General features: G+C 37.2%; 1 protein-coding gene across 2 annotated transcripts in view; it reads left to right on the forward strand.

Annotated features, from left to right (window-relative positions):
• Positions 1-10,953, forward strand: part of GOSR1 (golgi SNAP receptor complex member 1) — a 51,586-nt gene extending 40,633 nt beyond the window's left edge. For both annotated transcript variants that reach the window (XM_006925042.2, XM_006925043.3), the window contains exons 8-9: positions 4,020-4,102; positions 6,821-10,953. In XM_006925042.2, coding sequence (XP_006925104.1) covers positions 4,020-4,102; positions 6,821-6,945 — 208 coding nt within the window. In that variant the 3' untranslated portion in view covers positions 6,946-10,953. The remainder of the gene's footprint in view (positions 1-4,019; positions 4,103-6,820) is intronic.
• Positions 10,954-11,342: the final 389 nt, after the last annotated feature.

The raw sequence follows: 11,342 nt of genomic DNA on the forward strand, positions 1-11,342 counted from the left end.
TGTTCAACTCATACAACAACAACAAAAAAGCAAACAATCCAATAAAAATGGGCAGAGGACTTGAACAGTAACTTCTCCCAAGAAGACATACAAATTGCCAACGAACATGAGAAAAGATGCTCAACATCGCTAGCTGTTAGGGAAATGCAAATCAAAACCACAATGAAATACCATCTCACACCTGTTAAAATAGCTGTTATCTACAGGACAAGTAATAACAAGTGTTGGAGAGGATGCGGAGAAAAAGGAACCCTCATACATTGTTGGTGGGACTGCAAATTGGTACAGTCACTATTGAAAACAGTATGGAGTTTCCTCAAAAAACTAAGGATTGATCTACCATGTGATCCAGCAATCCCTCTACTGGATTTTTACCCCAAAGACTTGAAACCCACATTCAAAAAGATATTTGCACACCGTGAATAATAGCAGCATTATTCACAGTGGCTGGGACGAGGAAGCAACCGAAGTGTCCTACAATAGATTATTGGCTAAAGAAGCTGTGGTACACATATACAATGGAATATTACTCTGCCATAAGAAGAGATGAAATACTGCCATTTGCGACCATGTGGATGGACCTTGAGATAATCATAATGAAATAAGCCAGACAGAAAAAGTTGAAAACCACATGACATCACCTATATGTGAAATATAAACCTAAAAGCAATAAAACAAACAGGACAAACAGAGACTCATGGACATGGACAGTAGACTAGTGGTTACCAGAGGGGAGGGGGAAGGGTGGAAGTAGGTAGGGTAAAAGGGGTCAAATATGTGGTGACAGAAAGAAATCTAACTATGGATGGTGACCATATAATGAAATATACATATATCTTACTGCTGAATTGTACACCTGAACCTTAACTGGGTTTCATTAACCAATGTCACCATAAGGAAGGAAGGAGTGGAAGGGAGGGAGGGAGGGAGGAAGGGAAGGGGATGGGAAAGGGATGGGAAGGAAGGAAACCTAGAATTCAAGGTTGGAAATAATTTTGAAAAATTTTAAGGCACTATTTCCAGTAGTGCTTTTTAAGTCCAATGTCAATTAAAATTTTGATCCTTTGTATATAAGCTTTTTTTCCTCTGAAAGCTCTTCAGATCTTCCCTTTTCCCCTTTGTTTTTGTTTTTAACCTCACCATGATGAGCTTATTAGCATGCATCTTTTTCAGTCCACTGCAGTAGGCATTGATAGGCTCTTATAATCTGGAAACTCGTCTTCAGTTCTGGGAAGTAATTACCTTGTGTTTATAATTTTCTTCCCCTCTTTTTTCTTCCCTTTCTCTTTTTCCACTTACCTTTTTTCCTGCTTTCTGGGAGGTTTACTCAGTTTGTTCTTCTGATGCTTCTGTTACATTTTTATTTCCACTCTTCTTTTTATAAGTTCACACGCACTTTCTTGAGGGATGAATGTACTCATACACACGCGCACTCACACACGTACACTTAGTTGTGTGTTTGCATGTTTCATGGATGTGGTATCTTCTTTTATCTCTCTGAAGACATTAAGTATAATTTGATTTTAGAGTTTCTTGTGCTTCATATATTACCTATATTTCCTCAGACTCACTTTTCTGTTTGCCGATTGGTTTGTTTGGGTCTCTGCCTTTTACATTAGAAGCGCTCCTCAAATGCCTGTTGATTCTTGGCTCTTCGTTCATATTTAAGGGTGAGGCTCCAGAATCTAGTGACCGGATGCTAACTGTGTGGTGGGACTTATTGAGTGGTAGGCCTCATATTAAGTGATCAGGAAGAGACCTAGCTGTTTTCACTGGGGACTTCAAAATGTCAGTATCTCTAGATCTCTTCTCCTAGGTTAGGTCTTCACCTGGTTTGGGGATGGCAATTTAGGGTTCCGACAACTCCTTGTGCAAACTTCCACCAATTTCTATTTTAAGCCCTATACCATTGTTTCGCCATCAGATATACCTGATCCCTTCAATTCTTGAGCTTTTCTAAGATCTAGGGAAAGCTTTTATAAATCATTACTTGACTCATAGTGGTACAGAAGTGAATAACGGTAGTAGCTTTGGTGCTGGTAATGTTAACATTTCTGAATCACTCAGGTAGAATTACTCTAATTTTCTTTTAAATTTTCTTTAGATATTTACATATTATAAAAGTACAATGTTCTTATTGTACGGATTAAATAATTCTATAAATGTATAAAGAAAAAAGGTTCATCTTCTCGTAGTGCTCCTCCATTCCTTCTCCCGAGGTAATTTATATTAACTGACAGTTGTCTATCTTTCTAATACCTTTTTTACTGTCATACAAACATACACAAAGATGTTTTGATCATGGCTTAAAATAAGAAAAGATTCATACTCTTTGTGGCTTGCTTTAATCATTCAGTATATCATAACCATCCCTTCCAGTTAATAGAATAATATAGTCTCATTCTTTTAATAACCAAATATTATTTCATATTATGGTTATACCATAATTTAAACTATTGTTTCTAATGGGGGGGCGGGGTTCTTGTTTTTGGTTTTTTATCTTTTACTGTTCCAAACAGTTCTTTAATAAATATCCTTTCATATATCTTTGTATACACTCACTCTTCTTTTCCTTCTCAAATCTCAAAATTTCCATTTTGATTCATTTATCATTTGCTTATAGTACTTTCTCTACCATTTTCCTCCAAAAGAGTACCAGATCTTGCCTGTCCAAAAATGTGTCCAGTCAGTTCCCCAATACTAGATGGTAGTGGATGGCCCAGCAATTTTTCCTCTTATGGGCTGGGTATCTTACCAGTTGGTAGCCTATCAGCTGTCTGCTTATAGGTCTCTCTGGCTGTGTGTGGCAAGTCCTTTTCTAGCTGCAGGGACTGTACATGAAAATCCACATCTTCCACTGTCTGGCCTCCTGAGCATGCAGTGAAACCTAGGCCTTAGCCTCAGCCTAGAAGAAAAATCTAGTCTTCCCTGCCATCAGTTCCCTGGTTCTTCTCTTGCTTGAGAGAGTGTAGCCCTCCCTGGTTTTCTTCCTTGGAGATCTCACGAGAACCTGGGACCTCAGATGGACCCTCCTCAGCATATCTGCCTTTGTTCTCATGTTCTTCCATGAAGATAATTGGGCCAGAGATGAGGTCAGTAATTTGTGCTTTGACCATTGTCTTCCCATAATCTCTTTAGAAGCAATACAATATGTTTCACATATTTTCAGCATCACTCAAGAATATTCTATTTCCTATTGCTTTTTATAATATCAGTATCTAAAACACTCCCCTGTGTGTTACATATGAAAATGGATACTGACCCTGCCCTCTAGGATTCTAATATCCAGGGAGATAAGACTGTTGAAAGTTAACCTGGCAGTGATACCAAAAGATACTGAGATTCTTTTTAAAAAGACATCAAAATAGTCACATTGAAGAAACTTTACAAAGAGTGACTTTTTTCCGTCTCTCTCAGTCGTTTAATGAATCCGTGACCTTTGTCACCTGGCTTAGAAATCTAGCATAATGTGTGTCCTAAAATCTGCTTGGTTGGTCTCAATTGAATTTTGGAAAATAATCTCTTCATAAATTGAGGGCTGGTTATATATGAATATTTTGTGAAATTTTATATTTCTGGTTCTACTTTTATGCTGTAATTCCCTACTTCCCTCTCAACAGTTTTTCCCGATTATGGATATTTTAGTAGCTGGCCTCTTTTAAAACCATTTAAAGAAACTCTTATAATATGTGACTTGTCTGTTAATGTCTTATTTGTGTTAATGTGTTAATGTGTTACTTTGAAAAAAAACAAAAAAAACAAAAAACAGGAAGTGGCTTCTTGCCGAGCCCAAAAAGAAATCAGAAAATGACAGTGGAAATGGAGTGGTCATTCAGAAAAAGAACAATGGGAAGGTGTCTTGGGAAGTGTTTTTTGTTGTTGTTTTTTTTTTCATTTTCATGCCCAGTGCTTTTCAAGATGATGTTGTTCTTAGTTTTCTGTTCAGTTTTAAGGGTATGATGGATCTATGCAGAATAATCTTAAATGCCACTTTAATTAGTTTCTCTTCTCCCTTGCAGCATTGCTATGGCAACAAAAGAAAATATGACTTCACAGAGAGGAATGTTGAAATCAATTCAGAGCAAAATGAACACTTTGGCCAGTATCCTTTTTGAAAGTTTGAAATCTGTGTGTTTTGGGGGCGGAAATATCTATGTGCGTGCTTCCCTTTCTCTTATACACACACACTCCAGCAGGTTGCCATCATCAGTAGCAGTAAAGGCCATCACTAATTACGTAACATGAATATGCCTTGCACTCCTACTTTGTGAAAGTTCATACTCATTACCAGAGGTTTATTAGTAGTAGATTGAGAAAAAATTATGTGTGAATTTTCAAAAGCTCTCATATTCACGTTAGAACTCCACAGTATACATTATTCTTACCTAACATCATAAATCATATCATTTTCCTTTTTTCGGCTTGGTGAATATGTCAGTGATAGATGCATAGAAGGGGAGGAAGAAGACAGCCATATGCGTAGCAGATGAGTTGGAACTAACTGCTCATAGAGTATTTTCATCATGATTTGTTATGCACAAGCTGAACTCTAGGATAGATTTGCTGCTTGTTTGTTGTGACCTATACTTTTTTAATTCTTCTGTTTTCCAATTTAAATTAGTGTTACTGATACTTCTGAGAAACCCAACGGGGAAACTGATCAACCTGCTACTCTGAGACATTTTATCACTTCTCTGAGAAGTCAAGCCTTTTAGGAAAAAAAAGTTTCCTTCCCCAACTACTAAGGGGGAAGGGACCTATATAATTTTCAAAAGTTGAGTATCTTCTCTTAGATAATTTAAAGTCACTTTTAGTTTGATACTTTATTTGCCTAAGGGAAAGAATATTCTGAAATATGTTGGTATTTTTTAGGTTTTTGTAAATTTTGTTCTTGCCTTGTCACCCTAAGTATAAAATTTTCACACATCCAAACTTATTTATATTTTATATAGGGCAATATAGTTTACAGAGACTGATACATACATTATCTCATTTTACCATTATCACAAATTACAGTGATTCTAAAAGAATGTGTGTTGAAAAAAATCAAATAAAATGTGTGTGAGTTAGTCAGGACTCCAGAGAGAGGTAGTAACAAAAACCAAATTCAGACTGACTCAAGGGGAAAAAAGAGGGAATTTGTTCATGTTTGTAAAATTCAGGGGTAGAATTTGGCTTAAGGCATGGCTGGATTCACGGGCTCAGATTTTATCAAGAGTCTGCCTTTCCTTTCTCTGTTCCCCCCAACTTACTCCATCTCTTATTTCTGTTTTCCTGTGTGTTGACCTCATTTTCAGGCAGATTTTCTCTTCATGGTGGTAGAGATGGCTACGAGGGTTACCTCCTATCAGTTCAAAAATCCCCATGGAAAAAGATGTCTTTTCTGACAGCTGTGGAAAATGTCCCAAGAGGACTTTGCTTGCCCCCAGCTTGAGTCACTGTCTATTCCCAACCAAGTCACTGGCAAAGGGAAGGGATGTATCCTTGCTGGCCCATCCTGAGGTTGTATGTACACCTGATGGCAGAGGGCAAGGTCAGCTCCACCCTGTTACATGGACTGAATTAGATTATTATAGAAGGGGAGAGGGAAGAGTCTCTAAAGGTAAATTGGACAGAAATATGTTCACTATAGACAGGGTTTACTAATGCCAAAAGTTTTCATACTTTCTCTAAGGGGATTGTTGAAGCAAGGGAAGAGTAAGCATTTGCCTATATGACATCTGTACCTTGCAAAAGTTTTTGCCTGTTACTTCATACCTGCCTCTTGTTCTACATTTTAAGGTTTATTTCTGTAAATTGTTTTTTTTTTTTTATTAATTCAGGAAACACATTAATGCGTACAGCGTATAAAGCTCTGTTCTAGACGCACAGAGAAATTCAGTATCAGAAGTAAACATAGTCCTAATCATACAATGTGTAGAATATATAAATATACAAGTATAGTCTCCACTAGGAGTCATTTTGTTACAGGAAAATGCAGTGACGATTCATGGGGAGTAGGTTTTGTTCCAGCTCTTTACCATCCTAGGTGATTTTGTTGGTGATTTTCTTGACCTTGTTATAATACCTCTGTTAACAAAGAGGATGCACCTGCAGGTGTATAGTCAGCACTGCTAGAAATGCAAAACAGTATAGGATGCACAGGCATTTACTTTGGTTTTGCAACATACAAACAAGTAAGCGTATTAAGATACTTTGAAATACTAAGTAAAAATATTTTAAATAGTTCATAGTGCCTGATTATACAGACCCTGGAGTTGGTTCCCACCACTTGCCTAAATCCAAGGGTGCTTATCATCCTGTGGGGAGATCAGGTACTCTTCAAAACCCTGTGGCAAAACTTTTCAGTCTCCTGAGAGAAGGGATAAAGAGAGACAATAAGAGAAAGAGACATAATAAGAGAGAAGGAGAGAGGAAGAGAAAAGGAACTGTGGGATGGAATGGGGGTGGTGGTGGCGATGGTAGCTGGCTGTACCTACGCCTCTGTTCCTGACTGCACTAGCCCACCCTGACCTCACTGAAGCCTGGCAGTAATCCCTCATTACATGGTAGTTGTCGTCATTGTTATTTTCTTCTCCCTCTCTATTAATTTTTTTTTCTTTTCATTATTCTTACTCATGTACTTCAATGTACTGGGAAACCTGAATTTGTTTGGGACCTGGGCATTTCCAGTTTTGACATGTGTGCTTGCTAAAGACTCAGTGTGATTTTCTTCCCATCACTTATTATTTCTGGACTCCACTGATCTCTGTTTTTGTGATTTCTGTGACTTTTCACTAAAGAGGCTTCTTTCAAATATGACCTTAACAATTCCCCAAAGATCGTTTTCCTGCTGTGAACAGCCTGATCCAGCGGATCAACCTTAGGAAGCGGCGAGACTCACTCATCCTGGGTGGTGTTATTGGTGTCTGTACCATCCTATTGCTGTTGTATGCTTTCCATTGATGGAACATCTTCAGGGACTCTTGACAACCACCACTTTTATGCCCTGATCTAGACTAAGGAAAAGTAGGAAGAAGAAGTTGACTGTCCTGATAATTAGCCTGACCTGCAGGATTAATTCACGACTGATAGTGATGGACTCAGTGATGTGGTCAGGGTGAGCTGAAGCCACAGTTTTTCTGTATTGTCTTTTCTAACACACACTTCCTTATGTTTTTAGTTAAAAACAAAACAAAACAGAGAAAGAAAAAGTTTTCGGTTGCTTTTGTCTCCCCAGGAGGTAAGTTAACCAATCAGAAACAGAGCTTCTGTGCTTCAGTGACAGTGTGGAAGGCCGATGACAAGCCAGGTCTTAACAGCTGGATTCTTCAGAAAACCAGGTCTCTCTATATCCAAAGACTGCTTTCCTTTCAGCCACCAGATTGGGTTGTGAATAAAAATAGTTCTTGTCCTTCTGTTTTACACTTATGTTGAGAAATCACAGGTCATTTCTTGATAACCTGTGCTAAAAAGTTTCTATTCTGAGTCCCCAACTCTTTTGATATTCAAGAAAAATTACATTTTTCATAGATTCTTTGAGATGGTGACAGGCCAACTTCAACAGAGTTGAGGTTATCTGAAACAAGACAAACACTGCAAAAAAAAGCATTTTTTTTTTTAAGTGTACACGCACTGGGGTTAGCTGTATTGCTGGGAAAACATCAAGAACGACAGGCTTTTTTTTTAAGGATTCAGTTATTGCTTTTATTAGGTTAATATTTGCTACTATTAGATAATGAAATCTCAGTTGTACCATGACAAAAGAAACTAATGGCCAGTGTTTGTCAGCACCCCCAGCTCTGCCGCATCATATCAGGATTAACACTGGTCATTGAGTGAGGGGACTGCTCAGGTTCAGTGAGATCTACCCAGCATGCCACATGAAAAAAGACATGGAGGGGTCTCCATTTAGATGATTCCACTTGTAAATGCTTCATGATTTATGAACAGAAGTTTTAAGAACTACTGCCCAATGTACCAGGAATTCTGTGTCCTTTGAAAACCTATTCATTCCAAATCTATTGAGCTTTTCCAAACATCCAGAGAATGGTTTCACTGTTGAAGGTGCATGTGACAGAATCTGTCTCCATTTGCACCTGCCCTTCTGTTATCATCCCTGGACAGTGACAAAATTTTAAGCCACCCACCAGTATTCCTTTGTTTAACCATTTCTCAGTTTCTGTAAATTCATTACTTGTCTAACTGAACTATCATAAATAGTTTGAAGACTTCCAGCATCTACACTCCTCACCAAGAAAGAAGGCTGCTTCTCACTATTGGAATTTATTATGGTATTTACAGTTTGGCTTTAGATTGTGCCATGGGGAATAAAAGGTTATTAGCATGTAGTTCTTAACTACATCTTAATGTGTCAATGATATTGTTCAGGTGAACTTAATATACAGGATGATAGGTAGACTAATCCATGGTCAGATACAGAGGCTGAGAAGTTTTTCATTCTGGTGTCAAAGTTTTATTATGTTCTGGTTGTGAAGGGCATTTGATATATATTTTTTTAACAATGAGGTTTATTTTTCTAAATGTGGATTGATTGATCAGTAGTTGATTGGGGATGCCCTTAAAAGAAAGTTTAAGTTTTCCCAGTGTGAACATTAAAAGATCAGAGAAATAAGTTCATTTATTAAATTCTCTGTCGGGAGAACAAAACTTTTCTCCCCTGATATTTTATTATCTTTGATTTTTCAAAGGGCTTTGATTGGTGGTTGTGCCTCAGCTAGAATATGGAACTTTGGTTGCTATATAGTTGGCATTTATAAAATCTGAAATATAATAAAGTTATTTATTTAATTATTCTACCAGTCTTTTTCACTGGTCTGATTATTTGGTGCATTCATTGAAGCTGATTGTGTGACAGTAAAACTAGAACCTGAGCTAGTCTAACCTTCTGCACCTAAGCAAGCAAACACTTTTGATGACTGATGAGCCTTTCCATTAAGGTTCTGCTTAAATGAAGTAATAGAATTGTGTTGGTTATTTTCTTTATGAAAATAAAGAAACTAGTTCTTCCAAGGAAGTTGAAAAGGCGTGGTGTAGATGTTGGTGTCAGATCCTTCTGACTAACCTCCCAGTGCTGTAGCCCATAGTGAGGTGACCCAGGGCCAAATGTAGATAGCTAGGACAGTGCTCATTCTTTCCTCTTACGGTTCCTTCGTTTGCAGAAAGAAACATTAGAGCAAGGAAATAGAAGTATGCCACTTACAAGTAGAGGCTCAATTTTGTATCCCCTGGTAGCAGATTTGAACTCTGTTTCATCCCATTTTACTTTTTTTTAAAGTCGTCTTGGTTTTCTCTTCTTTCTTGCTGTTCTTATAGACCTGTTGGTAGGCTCAGGAGTCAACAGTAAGCTGCTTGTCAGAGCCAGTCAGAGTTGGGAGGTCAAAAGGTATTTTCTATTCGTGGTCCCAAATGTTGCCTCTTAGGGTAAATATTCTCCCTGAGCTATTGTCTGATATAATGGAGCTTTCCTTTTGAGACTTTTTTTGTAACCACTCAAAACGTTTCATTTCACATAAAGTTTGAAAAATCATGGCAACATAAAGGACAGAAAATTCAAAAAGGTATACTTCTGAGATTTTCTTTTAACATGTGCTGATAGCTTTAGTAAAAAATGTTTAATAACTCTGTTACTCAAGTTCAAGCACAGATAGCCAGGTGCTTTACTTGATCTGTGCTTGCTCTCTACATTCTTTTTTATTATTACTATTAGATGCTGAAGGATTTCCTATAAACCTGCATTTCTCACTCTTTATTTTCTAATATTAGGAAAAGGGCTTTCCTTCTCCACAATTCCTCTGTCCTTTATACCAAAATTCACTTTTTCCATACTGGCCAGTACTGAGATCAGGCATGGGATTAAGATCCTGAGAATGGAGATGGATAATGAGAGGAGACATCATGGGGGCACTTTTTGTACCTGGAACCAAATAATATTTAATTCTTTACTATTGGATGCTGCATACATCCTAATAGAAAAGTGTACTTATTGAGCCTTTTGATATAATGACTTTTAGAATTGAGGTACCTTGGACTTGTATTCCCACTGTTAATTTTTTATTTCACTGTTAATAATCTCAACTTGATGAAAAGTACTTTAAAGAACTGGACTAGGCTTTATGTTTTTCTAATACCTCGTGTGATCATTCGCTAGATGTGATTTCTTGGAAGTAGACTGGGCTTTCTAACTTGCAATATTAAGCTATTGAGGATAAATGGCCACATCTAGTGTTACACTGAATTTTGTGGCAAATGTAACTGAAGAGCAAATGGAGTCTACTCAGAAAATTAAAATGGTTATGTTCCATTCTCTTTTTGAGTTAGGGGTTGTTTAGCCTGGTCTCCAAAAAGATGCAGAGCTTTTCATCATGGTCTTTATAAACTAATAGACCTGTTGATAGGCTCAGGAGTCAACAGTAAGCTGCTTGTCAGAGCCAGTCAGAGTTGGGAGGTCAAAAGGTATTTTCTATTCGTAGTCCCAAATGTTGCCTCTTAGGGTAAGTATTCTCCTTTATAAATCTGTGTATCCTTAAGTTTTACAGGGGAAAAGAAAATGAGGAAAGAACAAGTGAATCTTAAGGATGTTTATTGGATCAGAAGCTGAGACAAAGCTGAGCCATGTCTTGAGAGGTCTTTCTCATTTTCTTTGTACCCAAGGTCTCACTTTAGTATCAAAGTATTTGCATTTATTGCCATCCTGTTAGCTCTTAGAGAGGGAGGGAAATCAATTCCAATCACACTGTACCATGGTGAAAGATGTTTCCTCGTGAAAAATGCCAATACAAATTTTCAAAAATCTATTCCAAATGCACTTTCTAATGTTTTGCTTTTAAAATGGCTTCTTGGAACCAGTTGTATTGTATTTGTATTTAATTTTTGTCCTCATCTAAATGCACATTTTCTGACTGTATAGAAGAAGCTTTGTTATGTAATTTAATAATAAATTAGAAATCTAAATGGTCGTGCCTGTGATTGTTTGTATTGGAACACTGCCATCGAGATGGTTTGGGATCATGATGTCCTAAAAAACTCAGGGTAAAACAATACAGGTTCTAAAAAGCTATCAGCTATCACTCAAAATCATCATATGAATGTCCCAGGAAAAACTTAGCCCAAGAAGTGGAGAATCTCTTATCAAAATGAAATTACTAAAGGAATGATGGGAATGTAAAATTTAGAATTTAGCAAAAAAAATGTTCCCACCCTCCTTACATAATGACTTTTTATTCTATAGATCAGAACTTGATTCTCTACTCCACTAGAGAATTTGAAAATTCCTTATTTCCCATTACCTCTCCAAATGTTATGTTTTCTGCATCCTTTTCTTTAAAATAACAGTATAATTG

The sequence above is a fragment of the Pteropus alecto genome, unplaced genomic scaffold (genome assembly GCF_000325575.1).
Source record: "Pteropus alecto unplaced genomic scaffold, ASM32557v1 scaffold98, whole genome shotgun sequence".
Lineage (NCBI taxonomy): Eukaryota > Metazoa > Chordata > Mammalia > Chiroptera > Pteropodidae > Pteropus > Pteropus alecto.